Source organism: Melospiza georgiana, chromosome 5 (assembly GCF_028018845.1).
Source record: "Melospiza georgiana isolate bMelGeo1 chromosome 5, bMelGeo1.pri, whole genome shotgun sequence".
NCBI classification, from domain to species: Eukaryota; Metazoa; Chordata; class Aves; order Passeriformes; family Passerellidae; genus Melospiza; species Melospiza georgiana.
Window position 1 is genome coordinate 21,546,500 of NC_080434.1, and position 26,139 is coordinate 21,572,638.

Sequence of the window (26,139 nt, forward strand, 5' to 3'; positions counted from 1 at the left end):
GGACTTGTTTTACCATTCTTTTCTCCAGACTGAACAACCTCAGGTCCTCAGCTGCTTCCAAGGCTAATCATCATCCTGTCATTTACTGGAGACAATGGATATTCTCCATTTTCAGGTATTTCTTACTGACAATAAATAAATCCATGATGATGCCAGAAAAGGAGGAGTCACATAAATTTGCATGGTCTTAATTTTTACCAGAATCCTTACATGGAAATTTGACATCACTATTACCAGTGGTTACCGATATCAGAAATTAAGTCTCTTTAATATTGAAGTATTTTTCAATCTTTTTTATAAAATACATTATTTAAGTTTGTTCATTAAAAAGCCTGTTTCTAAGCTCTGCTTTTAATATGACCACTAATTGTGTATATAAAAACACCTTTCTGAAATTCACCTTTCTGAAATTCAAAAAATAGTGATACCTGAATTACCATACATCTCCTAACTATCTTATCTACCTTACAGAAATGACAACCTCTGAAGCAGCCTTCGTCTTTGCATTAAGGGAAGGTATATGTGTAATTTTGCGTAGTATGAAAGTACATCAAGTTTTCTGACACATCCTCTACAAGCGTTTCAAAAATAGTAAGTTAAGAAACAAAATCTCAGCCCTTGTCCTGTTGGCTGTTAATAAAATTCCATCTGGTCACTTAGGAAGTGTGCCAACATTACCACACAAAGAGCTTTTAAGCTGTTTGAATGTTCAAGAGTCATTTGACAGCTTTTTTATTTACCTTTTTTTTTTGTCAAATATGCACCTAATACTATACAGATGGCTAGGTTCTAACAAGTTTGCTTGTATGCAATCTTGAAACTAACCTTGAAAGTAAACTGCTGAGGTTTTGCTTTGGGGTGTTGCTTGGGTTATACATTTTTTCCTAACATTTAGGATTGTTCAGTCTTCTGCTGCTCCAAGTTCCTTATTAGGCAAATACAAAGCAAAAGTGAAAACTTCATGTCTGGCTTTTCTGAAACTGCAAACATAGTACGAATCTGCTCAACCTGCTCAAAGACAACAGAATAGGAGTAGGGGAAAGGGAGCTGAAGTCTCAGTAGGCAGCAAGTTAAAGAAATGTTCACTGAAAAAATCTTCAAAGGGAAAGAAATCCCAAGAACCACTCTGGGCAACGAGAGAGACTTCAGTAGCAGATGGAGACTATTCTTAGTGTATATTTTCTGTATATCTTTTAGTGCCAAAATCAGTTCTAGATTTAGTCTCTTGACAGTGTGATAAAAGATGTGTATTTAATACAGAAAAATAATTTTCACACTGTAATTTATATTCAAATTTGTATTGGAAAATCAAAATTGGTTTGCCAAAAAAGCCCCATCCCCCATTTAAAAAAATATAATTTCTGAGTGACCTGATCCAGCTTCAAAGTTACCCAGCTTGGCACAGGAGGCTGTATTAACTGATGCCATCAATGACTTCATTTTTTGTGTGAAGCTATTAGTCCATGTGATGAGGCTGTGTAAATCACTAACACGTAACAGTGAATTTGCTTGGTCTGGTCTATTGCCTTCAACAATCGTTATAATGACCAAATTATCAGGAGGATTCAATATGTTACAAGTCTTGCAGGGGTAATGTTGGTCATCCAATTCTGCATGATACTGAGCCAAAAAGGACAGGTGAAACAACACTGAATGGTCCACCAGGCTCTCAGTTTGAGGATCAGCTGTCTGGGATTCAAGAAATCCAGTCAGACAAGAATACTATTTCACTTGAAGTGGTTTAGTAACGCTTTCTCCTCATTCACATCCCTCAACTTCTTTTAACTGAATCAAGTATAAAATCTGTTAGTTAAGGGAATCAATTTGTACCTTAAATTTCTGTAAGATAAGCACTCACTATGCAGGTAAGGGTCTGATTCTGTCACTATTTATAGATGGATAACTGAATAGTCTTACACTTCTGCATACATTCTAAGCTCCTGACATACAGTGAGATAATAAAGGGAATAAACCTGTAAAAACATAAAGTATTTTTACTGTTGTTTTAATTAAATTGTGGGCAATTCAACCAAATGAAGTTTTGGAAAGGATCTGAGTGGAAAGATCTTGGCTTTGATGTTCTCTTTCAATTTTTTACTTTGGATTTAATTAAAACTAGCTACTCCAATATTCAAAGCTATAGATTAGAAACAAAGAGCAATCCACTACAGAACATAAAATGTATCTGAGCAGTGGAAAATAGACTAACCTAGGAAAAGCTGTGAAGATTTAAGGAAAGACCATTATAGATCCAATAACAGAATATAATGGTCTTTCTACACATATTCTGTGTGCTATATTTTTGTTTTGTGCTATGTTTTTAAAGGTATCTTGGCACCTTAAATGAAATTGTAATTGAAATAAATAATTTACGGAATCTGCTTTTGTATTCTTGGTCTGAGATCTTACATTTTTATAAGTTAGTAACTTGAATTTCCCAGTCCTTTTCCAGGCAAAGAAACTGTCTTGTTTGTTGGGTTTTCAAGCAGCTTATTTTAAATTCAAGGTTGATCAGAACACTCTAGCAACCCATTTTCTCCTGGTCCATCTATCAACCTGAGTTTCTCTGTGGCAGCTGCTACCAGTGTCTGGTGCTGAAAGAGTCCCCTTTGCATGTCAGCTCTGTGAGAAACCTCTCTGACGTCTAACACAGAACAGATACCAGATATTGAAAAGCCTGGGGGCTCACACAACAGTTCAATGAAATCTCAACAAGGAAAGTAAGTAAGCATTTACCCTGATACAATTATAAAGGTCATTTTGTATTATATTCTTTTACATTTAACATAGAAATATAAATATTAAATAAAACAAATTTTAAAAGGTAGCAATTAAGTTAGCTTAGCAGTTCCTAATTAAAAAGACATAAGGCATTTTGTTATGCAACAACACTCATGCAAGTTCCATTTTCCTTCTTGACAAGATACATATCCTAAACCAGCTGATCTACTACACTCATCCCCGCAGCTATCTTTTTATGGAAACACACAGTTTTCCCCCAGTTCTCTATTCCCGCAGAAGGCTGAATTGCAGCCTCTGCATCTTGTCAGACTGGGGGACTTCACAATGATGTTCCAAAGGGTACATATTCCTTCGATGCAAAGTCTTAATGGTGATTTATGGTGTACTCAGAGGACTTCAAAGTTTGTGTTTAATTTGGTTTTATTTATTTTTCCCCAAAATCACCCCAAAAGTCCTTACTTTTAATTACAAGCTGCATGATAATTACAAACCATGCATGAAAGCTTTTAACCCTGAAAATACACTGTTTGAATTTGATGAGTGTGTACAAGTAAGTTCCTAATTGAAGTGGCTTGTCATTTGTGTTGTTATTGTTAAGCTTTTGGTGAAAGTTTCTTAGAAACAGATTAGTTACAAATCTAATAAGTGCCTCTAAACCCTTTTATTTACACATGTCTTACAATCAAACACTCTTATGGTTGTAAGTACTTGTTTGCCTGTATTATCCCACCTAATGTAACTTTCATCAAAGCATTTTTGTCCCAAGGAGAAAATCCGAGAGAAAGACTAGCAAATAAAAATGCACCTTTCCACCTAAACACACAACTGTTAAGACCTGTAACTAAGAAATTCCCTTTGACCACAGAAGGGCCAATAGATATGTGACAGACTTCTCATTCCTTGGAGAAAACGGCTTTTAGTATTCTCTAATGTCAGTGAAGAATAAAGAGGAAATTAAGTCAGTTTTGGAAATCCCTGCTTCTTGGCTGATGAAATGCCACTAATCGTCCAATTTAGTAGTTTAGTAAAAATTACTAAAATGGCCTGAAATCAACAATATGCACTTTGCAGGCAGACTGTGGTGCCCACATATCACAAATTGAAGGCTACATTGTCAGCATCATTTGTCTATGAGCTTTTAGGGCCAAACTGTACTCTAGAGTTTTGAGCTTGCTTTTATATATATCATGCATAGCTTTAAACCTGGTCTTATTAAGATTAGCAGGCATCCGTGGTTAATCTCTCTAGTGATAAATAGCTGCCTATTAATGCAGTTATTTATTTTCACCTAGGAATGCATAGGATGTAGAGCATCAATAAAAACACTGCAGTGATGGGATCAGCTCAGATCCTCTCTAAAGGAAAAGGATTCAACTGAGTCTTCATGTAAGACTGACACAAAACTACGGAATCTGATGGCAAAATTAAAATGGTGCACAAACTGCTCAATATAACCCTGTTTGAAACAAAAATTTTCACAAAACCCACTAGTATTCTGCATGGCTGCTGTAGTTATAAGTGATCATTAACCTCTGCCCAGCCTTTAAGAGCTTTATTTAGTAAAATTCATACAAGAGTGACAATGCAGTAAACATGATACTGATGTTCTGATGCAGCACATTACAGTACATGGGCACAGCTGGATAAATCACAATCCAATTGTTACGGTCCTCAAGTACTGCTTCAAAAAACTGGGAGGAGTATTTGAAAGAGTGAGATGATGCAATAGGTATGCACTGAAAATATGGTTTTGGAGAGAGAAAATCTGACAGCACAAATCAGGGGGCAAAAATCTCAGAAAGAGAGGGCTACTTCCTATGTCTTAAATCTCAGGACTCTTAATTAAGCTATTAATCCCCCATTCAATCAACTGTGTTTGGGCAACATCCCAAAAACAAGTGAAAAGCTCCCTAGAGATACATATTTACAGGAGGCCTAATAAAAAAAGGCAAGCAAGACTTCTTTTCAAAAAGAAATGTAACTTTTAAAGATGAAAAATTTCTGCAAAATGCCATTCACTAGATTAAATTGCAAGTAATTTGCTTCCCCCACAAGCAGGGTCTGACTGTGTGCAAAGTGGAGGAGTGCTTTGCTTTCTCTGCTTAATAACCAGCTCTCAGACTAGGTAAAGAGTCATATTGACAGAAACTGAAAGGGGTCAGGTTCTGCACATAGTCTGCAGGTCTCAAGGATGAAGGGCAGATGGGAAGTACAAACAAGTCCTTGGGATACATTTCACAAGGGATGCAAGGATCTCTGACAACTTGATACAGTTGCACATGCTATGTCTCCAAATGAAGAATGCCCACTGTACTCTCAGAGACATTTATTCCTTTGATGACCATGAAGATTTTGACTGATCCTTAAATCACAGGGGAAGAAAAAAGCATCAAGTTTATATGCAGAGATGACTGGAGGAAGCCTACCTCCCAGACTCTTTTATCAGACACCAGATTCTGGAGAAATATTACTTTTCCTTTTAAGTTCCAATGCATTTGGCTTATGCCCAAATCCAGAACTCTCTTAGTTCTCTCAGGCAGCTTATTAACCAAATTCATATATTACTCTTACTGGTACCTATGAGGGTATGGCTCTTCTAGGCCCTGCTTCCAATGTGTCCTGTAAACACAGGCAACAGAGGAATTCTGGGGAGAAAGAATCCAACAGAAAGCACATGGCAACAATTTGAAAGTATCTTTTGCACATTAGTGTGAACATGAAAATAAACCAAATGCTATCCTCCACCTGAAGGGATTTAATAAAAATTTCTCCAAAACATACTCAAATCAAATTTTTGTATTTTTCATGTGAGGACTGAAATACCTTTCATTTCTTCTGTTGGGACATATTTTATATTGGATGGGGCTTGCGCAACCTGTTCTAGTGAAAAGTGTCCCTGCCCATTGCAGAGGGCTTGGGACTAGATGACCTTTGATGTCCCTTCCAACCCTACCAATTCTATAATTGTATATTAAACAGTCATTGCCATTGCATAAAAAATTAGTAGTCACACAAAAAAGTGCCTGAACTAAAACCCTTCACCTTTAAAAAATATGCCTTATCTAACACAGTAGGAACACACATCACTATTGGGTCTTAAATCCTGGTCAGTTTGAGGGTACAGCTTTAATTTCAGGCAGAAAAAAAGCTTTGACTTTTGGAGCTCTTCCTTGCATAAAGATGTGCCTGTCCCAAAGAAGGCAAAGTTGGTAACCCACTTGTGCCTCTTCCTCCATTCACATTTGAAAAGAAAAAGGTTTCAAACTTCCTTAGAAAACATGCAGGCATCCAGCTCTAAGAAATAATTTCAAGCCCTGGGCTTAAGGCAGAAATCATGCTGATCAGAAAATGGCATGCATATTAATTAAGGGTGATTTCCTGCTGAGCTTGGAAGTTCATCCTCTTCTGGACTCTCCAAGCACTTTTTATTTACACAGCCAGAACTCTTGGCTCAGGTTTCTAAATGCCACATTGGAAACCAGCACCTAAAATTCAGAGCATATGTGAAATGCAGTCTGCCCCTAACCAGGCAGCTATGGAGAAACTGCCACTACAGTATTCCAGGATATTCATGGCATTTCTTTTATACAGACTCTTAGGAGGACTGAGCTACTGATCAGCTGCCAGTCCTTTTGCCAATAGGAAGGAAAGAAGCAGGGATACTTCAGAAGGAAGACACAAACAACAGAAGTCAAAACCCAGCATGATTTTTGAGGCAATTCCTGACTAGCTCCAGCATGTCACAAGGATGTGGCAGCCTTTGGCATAACTGAGTGCACTTATATATGGACCAGTAAATAGTCAAGAGGCACTAAAAATCTTTGCAATGGTAGGTCAGTAGTCTGAAAAACATCACCAATGTGCCCTAGGCCATCCTCCACTTGCATCTTGCACCAATATTAAGGAACAGCACAGTCCTTTATATACCCTCTGCTTAGAGTGTTTACACCAAGGAAATTCCTCTTGTTCAGCATCTATAACTCCCACAGATGCCAGCCACAAAGGGACCACAGTTGAGAAAAGAATCTCTCTCCTAGTAAGTTTTGTGGTTTTCTTTCTCCTGCATCTTTTTGCTATTATAATTCCTTTGAAAGAGGAAGAAAGGGGAAGTAGAGAAAACAATAGCTCAGAAGGTGTCACACTTTACAGGGTAAAGCTTAGAGACATTTCACGGAGTAAATGTGTAGAATATGCTTAAACCCAAAGCTGTTGTCATTTTTAACTACTGCAGATATGCTGATATTTTAATGAAATGAATAAACGAAAAGGATGTTTCTGTATCAGCAGGCACAGAGCAAAGCAGCTTTGTTGCTGGCCATATCCTATTTACTCCCAGAAGCTGCATATAAGAATAAAAATTTAAAAGAATATCAGCAGGTGAAATATTCTTACTTTCCATTTTATTAACACATAAAAGCATAATATGGAATGTTACTGAATGTTATTAATTAATACAGTAAGCAATTGATCCTTAAAACAGCATTTATCAGGAAAGTTGATCATTCAGCTATAAGAACAAGATATAAAGTCTTTCTCCTTCCTCAGGTCCCTTTGAGCCAAGCAGCTGGGCACAACGAATAGTAGTTTGATTACTGCTGATAATTTCAAATCTGTTATAAATTCAACATAAGGACACGCTTAGCTCCTTCTACATCTTATCTAGGCATCAGACCTTCTCAGACTAAGCACTTCCCCACTCCACATTAGCACTGCCTCATGTAACCAGGGCCAGACTCCTCCATAGAAAAGGGTACAGGAAAGCCCAGAGAGAGGGAACTAAAAACTAGTAGTGCTGAAAAATCTAAAATATCCCAGGAAACACATCTGGTCAGCATCACCCTTTTAGACTGAAGTTTCAAGTCTTCTTGAAAAATAGTCCAGTTATGTCCCACTAGAGAAGTATTAAATGCTTCTGTCAAAAGGAACTATCCTCTGATCTAGTTGTGCAGAACTTTTGATTGTCCTACAGTCAACACCATAGGTGCTCTAGAAGGATAAAAACTGGAGGATGCTACCAAGTAACTTTGCAAGGATAGATTTATCTATCTTGGAAAAGCTTCCTTTTCCTCCATGTTGCCAAAAATTTATTACCAAAGCTAAAAAAGTACATTAGTAATATTACACAAGTAAAAGCACAATGTGTTGGAATAAATGAACTTAATTTGTGTAGAGGCTTTTATCTCTCTAATTAATACAGATATGGCCTCAACAGACAGAGTGTGGATATGACTGAAGTGTGGGACTCAAGAGAGCTTGTAAGTACATGTTCTAGATCATCATATTTCATGTCAAAGAAGGCTCAAGGTATGCACTCTCCTCTGCTTATCTGGAAAAGAACATGGTCATGTCATAGAATCAAAGAAAAGCACTGAAAGCTGTACTAAAATCCAAAAAGATTACATCAACAACATGTAGACAGGGTGGGAGCTCAGTAGGGCTTTCATGAGAATGGCTGGGAGATCTGGATCCATCGGTTTCCCATTAACTGCTGCTGCAAGTCAATCTGAATGCATTTCTCATCAGCTGAATAATGTAGCACAGAAAGAGCTGAAATCCTATTTAGGCTACGTCTTTATATTCCATGTTCATCCCCAGTGTGATTTTGCAGAATTAAGCCTGGTGGGTGTGTACAGACAAAGGTTTGCCATCCTCTATCCACTTGCATTAACTTGTGCTTAATTGTAACTGCAGTCAGTACAAGGCACAGTTACTTGTAGTAACTGACAAACACTCCTAGGCAATTTTTCAAGTATACAGACTTTAACTGCTCTTAATAAATAAATAGGGTTTGTATTTTATAAATAATAAATAAACTTTAATTTTCCTGGAGTCACAGTTATGAAGGACTCATCATTGCTTTGCATACTATCAAGAAGTCAAACATAAATCTGCCAGCCCTATTCAGACTGGCTGAACAGCAGATTTTGAGTATGCAGTTTGTGCTTGAAACCCCTATAGCCTAAAGGCAGATACACATTTGTAATCTTTGCAAACAACACTGAATTTGGAGAAACAACTGGCACACCAAAGAGGAGTCCAGAGGCACTGTCCAGAAACCTGGGGACTGGATCAACAGAAGTCTCCTGAAGTTCAACACAGGTAAGTGTCAAGTTCTGCAGCTACAGCAGAATAAACCCAAGCACCAGGGCAGGCTGGGAACACACTGCTGTAAAGACCGAGGGGTTACAGGGATGCCAAGTAAAACATGAGGCAGCAGCATGTTCCCAAGTAAACAAAGCAAACTGTTACATGTTACATCTGAAGCATGACCAGCACATTGAGGCTCTGCTTGATGCCTGCAGGGATTTGTGTCTCCCACAGTTCTACGTCTGGGTCTGTATGTCCCAGATCAAGGACACTGCAAAACTGGGCAGAACTATCAAAATGGTCATGTTCTCACAACTCATGATGTGTAACAGCTTGTGGGCCTCTGTAGTCTGGCAAAGAGGAGGCTAAGGGGGAAGCCTGGAACTACCTGAAGGGATGTTACAGAAACTACAGAGGTTTCAAGCAGTAGCTGCACAAAATCATAGGTGACCTGGTTCAACCACCTCAAAATTCTCCCAAGTTGTGGTTAGGTATTTGTTCTATGATTCCATGAACCTGTTTCAAATTTCATCTCAAAACACTTTCACTGTTCCTACTGCAGTGTCTCCAGGTAGGACATGCCTAAGTCTTGTTGTGTCACAAATGTAACTGCTTAGTCCTTCTAAAAATTAGCAGAGCACTGATTCGAAAATTCATCATCTGACTAGTCCTGCTATCTAACTTTAATTTAATAAATATTTTCCTTTTCTTTCCAAACAGGTTAAGTACTCTTTTGCTTTACAAAACAGGTAGCAGTTTGGGACTCACGAAGAAAAGATCTCAAACACAAGTAAAAATTACTCCTTTTACACCTAAAATTATTTCATTTCACTTGCAAACAATATGTTAATTTTAGAATGATATTTTTATTATGATTCATTTGTTATGATATTTACTCAACAGTGTATGCAGTTTTGGTACTTCTTGAACTCTCATATATATGAAGATAGACTGTGATTGTGAAATACCATGCAAGCTAAGTCTTACTACTAGGAAAAAGCAGCTTGGTGACTGTGATATAAAATTAGCTTGATTCGGTAAGTCCTTCATATTATTCCATGGTGTGAGCATAACTGTGAAGAACAGGGAAGACAGACTCCCTTTTACTGGGGTCTCCAGTTATAAAGGCAAAATAAAAGGAGTTTGAATGAGGCTTGATTTCTGTTACAGCATTTCAATATTGAGGAGAGAGTATTAATTATTTATATCTTTGAAGAGAAAAAGAATGCATTAAAAATGTGAATTTAGGTTTTAAAAAATTCCCACAGAATTTGTGAGATGACAGTATACATGACACAAATGGAACACAAGTACCACAGAGACTATTTTGTGAACTGTTTACTAGTAGAGCTGCAAAAGTATATTAACTCTCAATTTTCCTATTAAAGCAAGCAGTTGGAACCTCACAGCTTATTAACTGTTAGGAGGTGATGCATATATAATGAAATAATATCTAGAAACTTTATATTTTGAAGTGAATAAGGAGTTTTGGTCTGAACATAAGCCTTTGAAAATGCTGAGTTAACCTCTAGCTGTCATTATGGCACATGTTGCACCTTGAAATCTCTGTTCATGATGGAATGTCCCATTAGAAAACCACATTTTAGGAACAAATGTTTTCACATGTATCAAACCAATATTTCTTTTGCATGGCCTGCCTTTGTTATGTTATTGTTTACTTTCACATTTCAGAGTTCAAGGTAAAAATCTAGTTTTCACTTAATTTCTATTTCCCCATCTGGGTCAATCACCACCTTATGCAATATGTTAACTTTAAATCCTGCCTGAGAATGGGAGTAGAAAGGAAGACAACTTTTTATAATCCACTCTCTTGGTCTTGTTGTTTCCCCTTTTTTATAGAAACAGATTTGAGCGGGCTAAATTAAGCTTGGTTTTATTTACCTCCTTCATTTTTTGCACAATTAAACACTCTTGCAAGTAAAAGGTTATTTAGATGAATTAATGCTTATAGATACCTCTTCAGAGGAAATATTTTTAAGACAGAGCTGAGTTCTCTTATCTTTTCAGCAACTGTTTGTCACTCTTTGCGGGCACGTCTACATTTTCTCTCTAATACACGAGAAGTCAGATTTTCTCATCTTTATCTGACAACATGATACACTGAACTGGCTTGTCAATTGAGAATACAACTAATTCTCCTGTGCCACAAATTCTCCAGGGTACTAAACAGCTGCAACTTTTTCTGGCTTTCACAGATGTGAGTCACTGCAAAAAAACCCCAAAACCCTCTGTCTGTAGATCATAAAGTCATTAATTCTACTAAACCATCATGAGTATTTAAACATGAAACTTTGACAAGTCATCTCAAATATGAAGGCACTATGGGCATAGTTTTATTATGCATCACTTAATTACCCATTATCCTATGGTCATATATGCTCAAGCAGAATATAAAAGCTACAATTTGGGCCCAAATACCATCTTAAATCAAATCTGCAGTCTGTATACAAAACATAGGGCAATGGGGAACTGAGGCTATAATCTGACTACACTGAGGTTTCAGCAGCAAAGCTGGTTTCAACAGATTACCTTTTCTAAATGCTCTGCAACCAGGTCATGTAAGGCACTGCAATACAGCGTCACTTAAGCCCACAACACAAATGTAAACCTGTCATTTGATAGAGTTTTCTGTGTTCAATTCAAAGAAGTCGTGTCTCAGCACTGAATGTAAGTTTTACTTTCATCAAATTAATGCCAATGCCTCTTGATAAGCTGTGTTGAGCATGCAGATCTTTCATGTCAAAGCAACCACAGTTTTTTTTGCCTGATGGTTTTGTATTACCCTTAGATTACATTAGATGAAGCAGCAGAAGCCTCTAGAATGAAAAGATTCAGATGATATGCGGAATTCTGGCAACAAATTAGTTCCTCAGACACAGAGCAGAACAGTATGCTCACCTAAACAAGCAAAACTGGGCTTCTAAACTTGAACAGAGCCTTGGAATGTTAGAACTTAACCAAAATCCAACACCAACACGTGCTACATGATCAAAGCCTGAGTGGTACAGAATCTGTTACATAAACACAACACCACAGTGGACATCAAAGCCCCACTCTGGTTGTTCTTGGAGATGCTGACAAGTGAGTGTTAAAACAAATATTGTTAAAACATAAAGATTTTCATTCCAAATTGTGACCCAGCTCAGAAGAGGCCTTTTTGTTATAAAGCTGCTTTTGCCAGAAGTCAGAGAGCTAAAAGAAATTTAAAAATCAGGGGCTTGCAAGAATTTCTGAGTTTTCAATTTTGACATGTACTCCTTGATCTCAGATTTACATGTCTTCCCAAAGACAGTCTAATCTTACTCTGGAAGCAGGCACCTCAGCTCATTTCAGATTGTAAAAAATAAACTTCTGGTGATGGGAAAAACCAATAGGCTCATCTACATATTTTTTAAAAATTAGAAAGGGTCAAGCAGAAAAGCCTTGTCTTTCAAAAAACCTGCCAAAACGAAGTTATTTTTTAAATGTGCCTATTGACCAGCTTTCAAAAATCCAGAAGTTCTTTATGTACAGCCAAAGATGCTGTTTTGTTGATAACAACTTCTGATTTTAGAAATAAAGTAGTTTAAGTAGTTGCTGGGTATACTCACTTCCAAGAGATACCTCACTGTTGTGATCACTGAAATACAAAAAACTGTTCAGCAGTGGAAGAGCTAAAAGTAGGCTAAACCCAATCCAGTAGTGCACAGCTGTTGCTTTTAAAAGCCTATTTAATATAAATTTAAAGAAAAAAAAAGAAAACATAAAACAAGCCACCCCTTGCTTAACTGAAGTGCTGGATTATCTAGGGCATTTCTCTCTCCAGCCATCTGTTTTGAGTTGGGTGCATGCACTGAACTCAAATTTTATGTTCACAAGAGAACTCTGCCAGTTTCTTCCAGAGACTGTGGGAGAAGTCTCAAATTCTACCTTGTTCTCAACAGCAGAAAAAAGAACTGTGATACCTTGTACAGGGAGAAGTTATGACCTTCATAAAGGTAAGCAGACACTTCAGATGATGTCTGGGATGAAGCTGCATTCCAAAAATTTGACTGAATTGCTTTCTGTTTGTTTCCACCATTCTTGCCTTTGGAGAAGTAAGAGTCCAGACTAATGTATGTGTATGTGTGATTAGAAGCATAACATCTTGCAAGGAGAAACTCCTAACATTTTCTGGGAATATCAGAAAACATCAAAAGCCATCACCTAATGGCTACAAAGTGAATTTCATTCTGGAAGTGCAGAATTTTCTCTATGCTGCTACAAGATAGAACAAAGGTCACTGTATGTAAATTAATAGCTTAGGGCACTGTGCTTACTGTTCCTTTTACAGAAGGATGTTCTAACATGATGATCTCCACATTAAATTGGTTTTTCTTTGATATAACAAATTGTATAAACTACATAATTCCATCAATTTGAAAGAAAAATGAAGTTTACCAAATAGTTTTCTCTATCATCAAATATAGCTCTTTCTTCATTTAGCAAGTTCCTTCAGAGGCTATGTATTAGTATAGCAGCATTTCTAGGAACAGAAAGTTCCTAGAAAAAAGTGCTTCTGATGGTCAGAATCAGTCCAATGTCTGCATTCCTCCCCCAGCTACATCAGCTGGGGAGCCAATATGCCATGAAAGGATGGAGTGACCCTGCCACTTTACATACCTTCACCAAAACAGGACAGTTGAAGCTGTAGCACAGGCAAGTGAAAAAAGCAGGAGCCCAATGACTTCAGTGGTGCTCAGTGTGGGCTTTGTGGGGGTACAAGAATGCTGTATAAATAGCATTTACACAAATAGGGCTCAATTCTGTACAATTTCTTTCCTACAAGATACATTCTTTTATATAATGTACCTATTGTACGTTAGGCAGAACTGAAGCATGATTTTAAGCTGGTTGTAAATAACTTGATATTTAACCAAAGAAAAGAACATTAAAAAAAAACCCAAAAAACAAACCCAAACCACTTCAAAAGTCTTGAAATTACAAAGCTGAGCACCAGTTTTTCAATTCTTTCCCTAACAAAGATGGTGAAAAGGGTGTATGGTAAAAGAAGCTGTCATGGGTTTAACTAATAAAGAAAGAACCTGATGAGGAGAGAATGTGAGATGGAAGGGAAGATGGAAAAGAATACCTAACTGGGAGCAGACAATATTGAAAATTTGGCAATGAAATAAAGAAGTCTGAAGGAATAGGAAAGCTGTGAAAAGAGAGTACAAAGAGAACCAAAAGAGTATTAGGCAAACTAGAAAAGAACTGAATAAATACATTGTAACATCAGATAGAGATAGGTGGGCTCTACCTGGAAAGTGTACCCTGTATTTTGGGTGCTACTGCACATAAATTGATTACTATCTTTGATTTGACTGAGGCGCTATCTTGCTGTAAATGGGTGATGGGATTTTCATTGCAAAAGCTTAAAAAAAAAGCCAACTCTCTTGCCCCCAAAACCTGCTTGATTCCTGCCAGCATCTCCTTACATACAATTTCCTCCTTTCTCTCAATCACCAATGCTTCCCTGCTTTTCCTGTAATTCCATATGGCAGGAGCCAGCATGTCTATATGTTCTCCCTGAGCTTTGCAGAGAAACGGGTAAGAAAGCCTGACAAGCTTTGCAGGATGAGAGCAAATTTGTATTTTTATAGTGTATTAGTGGATTTCTAAATTCATTTGATTGTACCAGACATTTTTACAACAAACGTGTTCACAGACTGCTTCTCTGTTCTGGTTATCCTTTTTTTCCTCCCACAGAACAACACCCTGATCCTAGAATCATTCAACACAAGCAAGGAAGAGGAAGGAGGAAAAATTGTGGCTCCCAGTCACTTGAGGGAGAAGGAAAAAAAGAGAGAGCAGTAAGCACGAAAGTGCCTTGTAACTGTTACACTGCTGCTGCCACTCCTCTTGAGGGTCACATTGCATTTCCTCTTCACTTGCTCAGGCAGTTCAGGCAGGGAGTCTCAGGTATTTAAACAACAGAGTTCTACCATGGCCAGCGATCCAGTGATGCCCAGAGTGCACATGAAGGACTGCAGAAGGAAGTGGTCAGATACAGAAGATGCTATCACCAACAGAGCAGGCTCAGAAGACTGACTTCAGTCAGTTCCTCCAAAGGCCCAGGAGGGGTAAGTTAAACATTCTGTGGACAGGGAAGATTTAGATAAGAAAGATGTGTACAATCCTGCTTTGGTTTTAAAACCCTTTTCTCTTCACATGTTTTGTTCCTGCTGTCAAGATAAAAGAGCATTTTGATTTAAGGAATCATTCCAAAGCCTTCATGTAGCAAAAGCAGCTATTTGGCAGTACTGAACTCAAGCTTTGCCTGCAGGGTACTGGGTGCTATTGACAGTGAACATGATGGAATTTCTCCACAGGAAAGGGATATGGGAATGCAAGGCTAAAGCAAGGAAAAGGTAAGCAACTGGTCCTGTAAATAGTGGCATGTGCTTGTAAGGTTGCATTTAACGCTAGGAAAGTTAAAATAGTCTAATTAAAGTCACTGGGACTGTCATATCTAACATCAAAGACAGGAAGCATTTCTAAATATGCTCCCAAGAGGAGATCCCAGCTGCTGGAGAGCAAGGCACCCTCAGCAATAGGCAGAGCTCCCCAGCCAAACATTTCACTCACCCTAGAGATTACCAAGACTTGAAGATGTTCATGTTTGTCTGATTTTTTTATTTATGTAAAAGATCTAGGCTGGCAGCATTTTCAGTTCCCATTCACAGAATTAATCCATATCATACAATTTTAGTTCCCAGCCTGGGTATAATTAAGGGCAAAAGGGGTAAAGCAGAGTTTGTCAAGTGCTGAGTATGAGAGCTCTCTTCCAAGTGTAATACTCTAATGTACAGAAGACAGGATGAGAGGAAGGTGAGTACCCCATTGTACATGGTGTTCTTTCTGCACAGATGTATTCTAGAGTTAAAGGCAATTACTGAAAGATAAAGAAGGCAATAAGGACAGGATTTTCATCTCCAGGTTTTGTGCCTTGGTGCTCCATGCTACTACATCATGAAGACCATAAATGTACAGGCAGCTGACAGTGGAAATAAGGACTCAACACTACCACGAGATGCTGAGCTGTCACCTCCCCAGGTCTCCCAAGCACAGGTCTGTTTCCCACAGGCTCAATGGCAGCCCTGAGAGATTTCTAAAGGGTTTTGTTCAATCCTCATCACATCATCCATCCTATAATGCTTACCTGCTTTCCTCCTTCAATCCCAGTCTTCTCAGGCTCCATCTCTCTGTCCAGTCTTACTCCCAAATACATTTGCAGAGCGTACACAGGAAAACTGAAAGGCTGCTATTAACCATGTGAATTTAAGTACTCGATTAACTGGATTTAATCAGATACTGAAAAGACTTGTCAAACCGAAGTCAACTGATAGGAAGGGTCAACAAAAATTTTAAATTATACATAAATTTTGTATATGTGTTCAAAACCATTGTGTCCATCAGACTGGTAAGTATCAGTGGATGGAACTGACTGATGAATTCAAACACTGATTAACTTCCATGAACCTCGCTGAGTTACTGCTAACACAGTGAATAGCTCAGTATTTTGATAAAAGCTCAGAACTGATAAATGCCTCAGATGTTCCTATAATACACAACTAGGAGGCAGTAAGTTTGTATGAGCTGTTAAATGTGAAGGAAATGGGACCTACTGTTGAAGTAGACCACTAAAAATATTTCCTTTGCAAGAGTGTGATTTAAGAAAATTTTTATTTCCCCTGATTTTTAAATGTGTAAATGCAATTTTTATAATACATTTGTCTGACCTAGAAATAGAAATCATGAAAGCATTTAATTTATTTTAAACGGCAAAGTTTAACACAACTTTATACATTCATCCATGCTGTCAGTTTATGCATACTCTTAACTTCAACTACTTCAGACATACACACATTTTTTCCCTGACATTTCTTATCATAATTTGTGGAGCTGTATCTGAAAGTGCTTCAGGTCAGAGATATTTCTAAGACACATGACTTGCCTGTGCACACTTACACTTGTACAGTTAAGGCATGCTGTAATTATTTGCAAGTCCCAAAGTTTCATGCATTAAATTCTGTCCTCTACCTGGAGATAAAATGAACAGCAGTTATCTGGTTTATAGATTTGACAAATTCTTCTGGGCATCTGCCAACTTTGTAATCTACTTGAACTATAGCTTAGGAACCATATGAGATCACCAGGGTTTCTGCACAACTTCAAAGCTCCCTAAGCCAGAGCTGTGCCGTTCTCAGGCTGAACAAACGTCGCCAGGCTCTGTGCACAGCTTTGAGGCTCCCTGAACCACAGCCACTTGTTCCAGAGGGTTTACAAATTCTATTAGGCATATCTGGAGCACACATAAATTCTAATACACATCAGCTATGTTTCTGCATTAAAAGGAACTTTTAGTTATTCAGAAATACATAGCTTTTAACTACCATTTTACTCTACCAAAACAAATTTCATTTGGTTGCCATTATAATAAAATCTGTAAATAGAAAAAAATTTCTATACCATATTCAACAAAAAGTGGCCCTGGGATATTGTCCTTGCAGTGAAAGCTGCTACTTTTAAAATCCTTTAGTAGGAAAAGCTCCTTGTCTAATTAAAATTCAAACTGCCATTAGAAAAACTTCTCCATTAGCTGGAGAACACATATTAACATTTCAAGACACCTAATTTCCAGAAGCTTAGATGTAGTTCCTAATCTATTTTAATCTGGAAACAAGTTAGCATCTAAAACTTAATGCCTTCAACAGTATCAAGGCAGCAGGAATGCTCATTTTCTCCAGCACAGCATGTGAACAGACCCAGGTGGACCAGTCAGCAGTGAAAAATGGGTTTTCTCTTACATAAGTAACTAGGTCACCATCTAATGTCCCTTTGTTATCCTAAAACATGAACTTCATCCTGTGACAGAGTTAAGAAGGAATAATAACCAACCTCCTTGACAGATGCCACAGAACAATCTCCATAGCCTTCTCTCCTGTCTAACACTAATGACATTATTTTCACTCTCTTTTGAACAAATACTTGCTTATGCTGGTCTCTTCTTTTTGTTTTACCTATTTACATATAAGTAAATTCTGAGAACTTCCAGAAATAATTCAGCTTTACTTGAGAATGATGGAAAACTATAATGGCTCTTCTCAAGCACTGTCAGCCGCATACAATTGGTACTATTAAAAAAAAAAGCCAAGAAAGTAATAGTTATCTGATTTTATTTACATTATCCTAGCTATTGTCTTTATATTGTGGGGAAGGACATAGAGTAGACTTCCTTCTTTCTTCCTCCTATTTCTGTCCTCTGTTGCTCTATTCATCCATCTTTAGTTCTAGTATTTCTCTCCCTTCATGCATTTCCCTTAAGGGATTTCTGTTCTCTTCTATTCTTGTCTTTGTAGCTTTCTCATTTCCATTATTATGGCTTTTGTTTCCTTCAGGTTTCAGCTGTTCTTCTGCCCTTTCCTCTTACAGTTTAATGCTACAGAAAGCCAGGTGTTCCTCACAGGCTTCTGAAACTAATTCTGAATCTTCTGTTCTCAGGAAACATACTTGTGAATGAAGCCTTTAACCTAAAGCTAAAGACAAAATTGGTTGGTTTCAGTCTCACACAGTAACAGAAGAACACAAATATTGACCTGATCACAGGAACAGTTATTCATTGAGGAAGGTCAGTCAGAAGTAACCTAACCTTTCTGGCTGCTTTAAAAGCACACTTCAAGGTGTGCTCTTACTGAAGCAAGAGATGCAGTCTAAAAGCAGCTTCTTCTCTGTTTATGTTTTAAAGAGAAGACTTTTACCAAAAGCAGCCTCATTTTTTTTAAGAATTCTAACAACCCTTTAAACTTGCTTAAACTGGAGTATTCTGGCTGGCCAGAACTAATATGCTGGTGGTGGTGTTAAAAGTCTCATTGTTTTAGCAAAAACTTTAAAAGAAGTACAAATTATCTTTTTGTGCAATTGACATAACTCTTGTCAGATTCACATTTCATAAAAGAAAACTAGCAAAAGAGCCCAAGGTGGAAGACTTTTTCCCATTAATTTTCATTTGTCTCATCTGAAGTTACTGATTACATTTTTTTTTATCAAAACCAGGTTGGTCTACTCTATCTTCCCAAAAGCAATACTGGACACAGCCACACCTCAAGCTTTACATCCTCCTGCCTCCTCTATTTCATGAGCCATCACCCTGAAGATAGGCAATGGTTTGTTACACCCTGCTCTGTGGTTCAGTTTCAATGTAGTGTTTCACAACCACGAGGCTGGCTGCACGTGCTAATTCTTCAGGGAAAGGGTGAGGGAAAATCGAGTATATCTGGGAGGAGAGCAGTAATATAAATCTTTGTTCTGATAACTAAGTGGACAGTACTAAAACAAATCCATCTACATTATAGACTGGGAATCTTACATGTTTAGTCATTGAGCATAGCAGGCTGCTTATGCAGTTTGTAGCCCAAGTGAACACCTATGTCTGAGCAGAGGCTGCCTTCCATTTCCTGCTAACAAGACCAGGGCTCCCAAAATGGAAGAATATTTTTATGAGCTTTCACTATTACAGATTGTGACACTTCGAAGTGATAAGTGACATGAAAACAACTGTATCCTGTACTTGTATTCTGCATACAAACTCTCATATGTTGTGTTTTTCAATCTTCTGGGCTCAATGGATCACTGCTGAGTGGTTAAATTGTAACAGAGTTCCTAATTTTTATTTCATTAATTTACATCTGAGTAATAATTGCAGCCTGCTTACAATAACCACCATAGGTCACTGCTCTAAACTGGAAAGATTTTCTTGGATACAGTGTGATTGTATGAGTTTACCAGTTGTGTTTTTTGAGGTTAAAACCAAGAATTGACTGAGGAAAGGGACCGTTCATGGTGAACTGCAGTTACATTAGTAACTGAAAAGTAAAAGCCTTGTGTTTTAGTAACAACAGAAATAAAGTAGTGGTGGTGCACGTGTCACTTAAAGTATTATAAGTTCTCCACTGCCAGGTCTACTTAAGGCCACCTACCTCTCAAAGTCAGAAGTTGAATAGTGTTCAAACTCTACTCAGATACAGCTTTACAAACTATAAATGCAAGCAACAGAAGTTACAATTCTGGAAAGAGCCCATGTTACTGAGAGGAAAGAGCAACCTCCCGGAGGAAACAACTGCCATGGTAATGTCTTCAGAGGAACACACACATGGAAACAGTACAGCAGAAGACTCATAGAGTAAAGAAAAGGCAGATCCATGTATGCATAACAAGTATTTTTAACCACAGAAATCTTTTGATTTGACATGAAATTTGCTTGGGCTTCCATGTTATATCTTAGTATAGATACCAGTTAATACTATGTCAGCCTGCATACATACTGAAAAGACTGTATGTTTAAATGTAAGATATTACTGCACTCTTTGCCACAAGCACTTGTTTGTTGAGCATGATTTCTGGAAGATATAAAAGCCATTGGAAGAACAAATTCATCCTTGATTTAATTCTAAGGATTTTCAGATTTTGTGCTATGTGTTACCAAAAAGAAAGTTATAACCTGAAGGAGGGAATCTACTGCTTTGACTGTGTAAGCTTAAACACTGATCTTAGACATTTAAAGTCACTACAGTTGTCAGCTAAGGTGAAACTGATTTCAATCTTTGCTGCACACAAGAGCTGCTGCAGAGGCTACTCAGTTTGCTTTGATTTTAGAGGCAGTAGAATCAGACCCTGATATGTGAAGAATAGAAAAAGCCACAAAAAACCCTTCCTCGTGCTTTCACAAGCAATCTCTCTGGGCAGTTATGGACAGGTGCTGAAATAAGAGCCAAGTAATTTCAGTCTTCCTGAAAATAAATATAACTACTCTTACTTTTGCAGCAAGATTTAGTAGCAGATTCTCAAGCTGTTTACAAACGTGCCTGAAACTGAAGTGTAGTTTCCTCCAAAAAGGAGTGATGTGCTCATTCTGCACCAGCTTTTCTGAGCAGGTTTTAGCTGGTGCCCTGAAGTCACTATTTTCGAAAGCCAAAATAGCTAGACTTTGACCAGAATGAGGAGACTAATACTCTTTGTGAATGGAGACCAGAAGCATAGGCAAACTAAATTTTGGTATTTTGCCTTTTCAACCTTCATGAAAAAGAGATCTTCACTACATTGTTACAGTTTAACCTATCTCTGATGAAATCTGACAGTTATTCCTCACATCTGACCCTGGCAGCTTCTAGTTTGAGTGATTCTCCAAAGGTTTTCTACTGCTTTACAGGAGTTAAATAAGTATTTAACCTCATTTCGCAACCAGAAAAACCGAGGCAGAGCAACAGCTTCCTTCCATGGAAGCTTCTAGTTAAAAGTGAAAGATGCATGTGATCTGCAAAGAAACTACTGATATATCTAAGGCCACAGGAAGTGCTGATGTCAAATCCCCGAGCCGAGTTCAGGAGCTGCCACCTCCTTAGCCTGGTTGTGAACCATAGTTCCTCGCCCTATGGACCTGCAACCCTGATCCCACCATCACGTTTGGCAGACTGGCTGGATCTTTGGCAGCTCAACGTGGGCACCTCCTACCCATCCCTGGGATCCACATTACAGCCAGATTTCTGGAAAATCTGTTTTATGGTAGCTGTTTCATACCGGGAGAGATGTAGCTTTGTGCAAGAGAATGAGGTGGAGAAGGCAAGAGAAATTCACAGCAGCTCTGTTATGCAAATCCAAATACCGTGCTTCCCGGTCTCGTGTAGCATTTGTTGGGCACTCCATACAAGTGTCAATCAGCGTGAAACTACTTAATTTATAATCTTAAGACAAAAAAGGGAGAGGTAACATGGCTGCATTTCTAGACACGATTCACGCTCTAAAAGACGGAGAAATAGGAGGACCCTTGTCTTCCTCAAACAATGAACAGAGATTATAAAACAGTCTAAGCGTACTACCCCAACTTATCTCCATTACGCAAACAGTAACTGGAAAAGCGTCCTGGGGGTGCCTTACATAACTCCTTGCTCTGAGCCCCCCTTGGCACCCGGGGAGTTGCTCTTTCCTCTAACCCCGAACGCAGCCCCGGCTCCGCGAGTGCCGTGCGGAGCTGCCCGGACTGGGCGCAGCCGGCGGGCGGCGGCAGCGCAGCGGCAGCCGCGGAAACTTTGCGCCGCAGGGGCCGGGCAGCGGCCGCGGCAGCGCCGGGGGAACCGAGGGAGCTCGGCAGAGCCCCGAGCCTCCTCCCCGGCGCTGCGAGGGACGCGGCCGATGGCAAAGTTGCACCGGCCGCCTCTTCCCGCCCGCCGGAGACGAGAGGGCGGCGGCCTCCGGGGGCAGAGGGGCGGCGGCAGGGGCTGCACAGCGCGGGGCTGGGGCGACTTACCCATGGTGCCGCCGCGGCCTCCTCCGCCTCCTGCTGCTGCCGCTGCCGCTCCTGCAGCCGCCGCCTCTCCGCCGGCGCGGAGGGAGGCGCGGGAGGCGTGTGCGCGGAGCGAGGCGCGGCGCGGAGCCTGCGTGCGGCGGGCTATGAGTCAGGGCAGCACATCCGGGCACGGCCGGGAGACACCCCGCCCGACAGCCCGGCCGCACCGAGCCGCCGCCGCCGCCGGGGAAGGGCAGGAGCCGTGCAGGGAGAGAGGAGGCGGCGCGGGGCCCGCGGCAGCGCCCCCGGCTGGGGAGGAGGCGGCGGCGGGGCGGGACCGCTCCCAGCGGCGGCTGCCGCCCCTCGGGCCTCCTTTGTTACAGGGGCTGGGGTGGGGCCGCCGCCGGGTGCCGGGGGCGGCTGCCGGGGATGGAGGGAGAGCGGGCGCGGCGGGGTACACCCCGCACATCCCCGCACCGCCGTCGCTGTGCGCAGTTCCTCGGTCCGCGAGGAACGTGGGGTGGTTTGAACACGGCGCTCGCCGCCGCTTTAAAGTTCGTATTTAATGATACGGACTCAAAGGAGGAGCGTTTTCCAAGAAGGAGGAGATTACGCTAGATGTATAAGGGAATTTTTTTGAGGTGGTTTTTATGAGGAAAAGGATCAATAGAGGAAGCTGCAGGTGATGTTCAAGTGCTGCGCGTTTTGCTGAACCAACATGCCAGGTTTTACACCCAAAACTGAAGGGCACGAGGTAGATCTGTGTGGAAGGCATTTTTAACAAGAAAACGAATGTCTCTGTTCATTGGTCCCTATTCCTTTCTGCCCTCGAGTTCAGTATCTGTAAAATAAGGAACAATAAAGAACTGTTTGCTGTTACAGTTGCCATTGTATTTTCATGGAAAACATTTGAGGGGGAAGGAGATGTTGAATTGAGTAGCTTTTGTGGCATTTTCCAAATCTTCTCATGGTCATGTATTCATTCTTCAGGTCTTACCTGAGTAAATCCTTAAGTATGGTTAAATAGAGTAGGATCACGGAGCATGAAAATAGGGGTTTGCTTGCTGTGTAGAAATGGACAGGCCAGGGACAATTCTGATGAGTGATGCAAACAAAAAGTTTTAGTTGAATCATGCCCCACAGTGCCTTCACTGACACCAGTAGTCCCTCTTACCAGCAGTCAGCAGCTGCCAGGGATTTCCTCTCTGGAACACGTCCCAGGAGCTTTCATGCCTGTAAAAGGGCACTGTGATGTGACAAGCAAAGAATAATTCATCAGTCTTTCTGCAGAGTCCAGACTGAACATGTTGGGGTTTATCCATTTACTTTGCTGTAGCCTATGATTCACCGCCTCTTTCCTTAGGACATAGTGGAATTTTGTAATTGACTTCAGCAGGGTTAACCACTGTCCCAGTATGCAGAACTTGATGCTGAAGATACGTAAATTTATGATCAACTGATACTGAAAATTTGTATGTTTTATAAAGCTGGACAACACAACCAGTTTTGTTACTGTTTTCCTTGCACTGAGACTGCAGGAAATTCAAACCAGAACATGTTGGGTTTTTAACTGCAGGGTTTATCTAATTCAGTACTTTAAAAAAACACAGGTTTCTTAAATGAGTCTAAGTGGTGAAAAGCTGTATTTTTTTCTCTGCTTTCCTCTATTTTCAAACCCTGTTTGAAATTCTTCTTTGTCCTATGTTTTTACCTCCTTATTTCTTTCACTCAGCAATAAATTTTGCTTTGGCTTTATAACTATGTCCCAAATGTCTCCTCTACTTGTCCGGGGAAAAAGGCAGTGAAATTCTCTTCTTAATGATCTCTTTGAGGGGTCATGGAAGACCTATTCCACATATTATTTCATGTGGGATAAATCCCATGTAGGCTAAATTGCAGAAACACTAAAATGCTCAGGTTTCTTTAGTTTACTTACATGTCCTGCCTGAAAGGCACACGTATGCCTTTGCAAGACCCAGAAAGGTAGGACTATTGCCTGCTTCAAGAAAGGATTTTGAGGGCAGTGACTTATAAAGAATTCTGCTTTCAAAAACTGCCAGAAAGAGACTATAAAATGTCTTTGATTATAATTAGTTTCAGTGGCTCGAAAAGAACCATGCAAAACTAGGGAGACCTTTTGTTCTTTTGACTGAATACTTATTAATTCTAGAACAGAAAGAGAAAGCTCCAAACAAGCTGATGACTCGATTTTTGTCAATCCCTTAATTAGGTACAAGATTACAACAGGAAAAAAGGAGTGTTGCTAAAAAAACCTCTAAGTCCTGCCATTCTTATAGTTGAATACAAGATCCTGCATGTATGATTACACATGGAATAGTTCAAAAGGGAGAGGAATCCTCATGAGAGGAATGTCCATCCCCAAAAGACTATATAGAAGAGTTTTGGGCCCTTAGGCTTAGATAACATATGTATAGAAGGTAAGACACAAAATCAGTTTGCTGATTTTTTTTTTAAAGTGATCAGCACCTGCAAAGTGTGGTCCAGTGATACCTGTGAGAACATATCATAAAAAACAATGAAATTAGGATGCTCCTGATGTATTAATGAAAAAAAAATTAATTAAAACCCAGGTTTTTGAGAAAAACAGGCAACTAGAGACAATGTATTGTGTTACTGGTGAGGTTTGCAGTAGAAATTGAGAAGGAACCTGTACAATTGTATTCTGTGGATTTCAGAAGTTTTTTAATTTCAGCAGCGGGGGAAAGACTGACAAATTGGTTCATAAAAATATCCTTTAGAACAGCTTATCACTGCTTTTCTTTCTGTACTTCTAACACAGCTGTGAAAATTGAGTTGTAGACCACAGAAATTAGGAAGTTATTAATAAGTGCTTTCTCTGCACTCCCAAACATTGACTATGTCTGATGTCCTGCAAGGAAATGGAAAATTTTCTTTGAGCAAGTGACCTTCCAGTGCTTACCACTTCATGAATGCTCTTTCTCAGATCTTGCATCAATTTCAAATTCTCAGCACATCTCCTTGAAAATCTTCTTGCATACGTTATATCATTTAACTTGGCACAAGGGTGCATGTAAGGAATATATTTCAAACTGCCTCTGTATGGATGCCAGAAGGCTATGTGAGCAACAGGAGCATGCTGGGATACTCAAATACATAAGGAAATATGATATGCTACTGTAATTTAGTGGAAGTCCCATCATCTGACGGGAATGGGCTGTCGCAGCTTGTTCAGTAATGAAGGGCAAAGAAAGCAAAAGTGTGGGTAGCACTTTACTCCTGTTAGAGACACAGGCAACCTTTTGAATCCTGTCACCCTGAGAAATCTCAGGTTTTGTAAAACTAGAGGTCAAAATGGTGCAGGGCTATCTGTAAACTTGCATATGGAAAATAGGCCAAAATACTTCATGAGAGCTTCCTGTGGTATGTGAATAGGGAGATAATAAAAGTGTGCAGAGGGAAGGAAGAGTACTCTCAAAGTACCGGCAACTGGCTGGCAACCTTCTCCCTGAAGGTAAACTGCCTCACATGGTCCATGGGATAAGAGCAGTTATTGATTGAGAAGTGAACACCTTGACTTTTTTCTCTGATAACTCGTTCATGTTCCCATATCTGCTGTGTAAGTATTCATGATAAAGACTTTCTGGTAAGTTGAAATTTGAAAAAGGTACCTGTAGGCCCACACAGTTTGTGGTGATTGGGGTGGGGCTGTGTCCAGCCTCATCCCCATGGGTGCAGCTGTGAGCAGCAGGTGAGCAGCACTGACAGCAATGAGCCATGGAGTGCCCAGGGGCACTGACCCATCACCAAAGGGAACAGAGGGCACGCAGGTGCATGGCATCAACAGGAGGGGTATAAAAGGCTGGGCTGAAGGACCAGAAGGGCAGATGCTTGCAGCCTTCTGAAGTGGCATGGTGTTGCTGTCTATGGGTTGAAGCTTTCTGGAATTGTATGGTGATACTCTGTGTATTGTGGCTGTCTCACCTGTACTAGATGCTGTGACAGGTATG

The 26,139-nt window shown here is 39.7% G+C and overlaps 1 protein-coding gene across 3 annotated transcripts in view; it reads right to left on the reverse strand.

Moving 5' to 3' along the window:
- The window catches only part of RAP1GDS1 (Rap1 GTPase-GDP dissociation stimulator 1), a 90,637-nt gene extending 68,319 nt beyond the window's left edge, over positions 1 to 22,318 (reverse strand). For 2 of the 3 annotated variants that reach the window (XM_058024039.1, XM_058024038.1), the window contains exon 1: positions 22,172 to 22,318. In XM_058024039.1, coding sequence (XP_057880022.1) covers positions 22,172 to 22,175 — 4 coding nt within the window. In that variant the 5' untranslated portion in view covers positions 22,176 to 22,318. The remainder of the gene's footprint in view (positions 1 to 22,171) is intronic. The other variant, XM_058024040.1, reaches the window with a different exon arrangement.
- Positions 22,319 to 26,139: the final 3,821 nt, after the last annotated feature.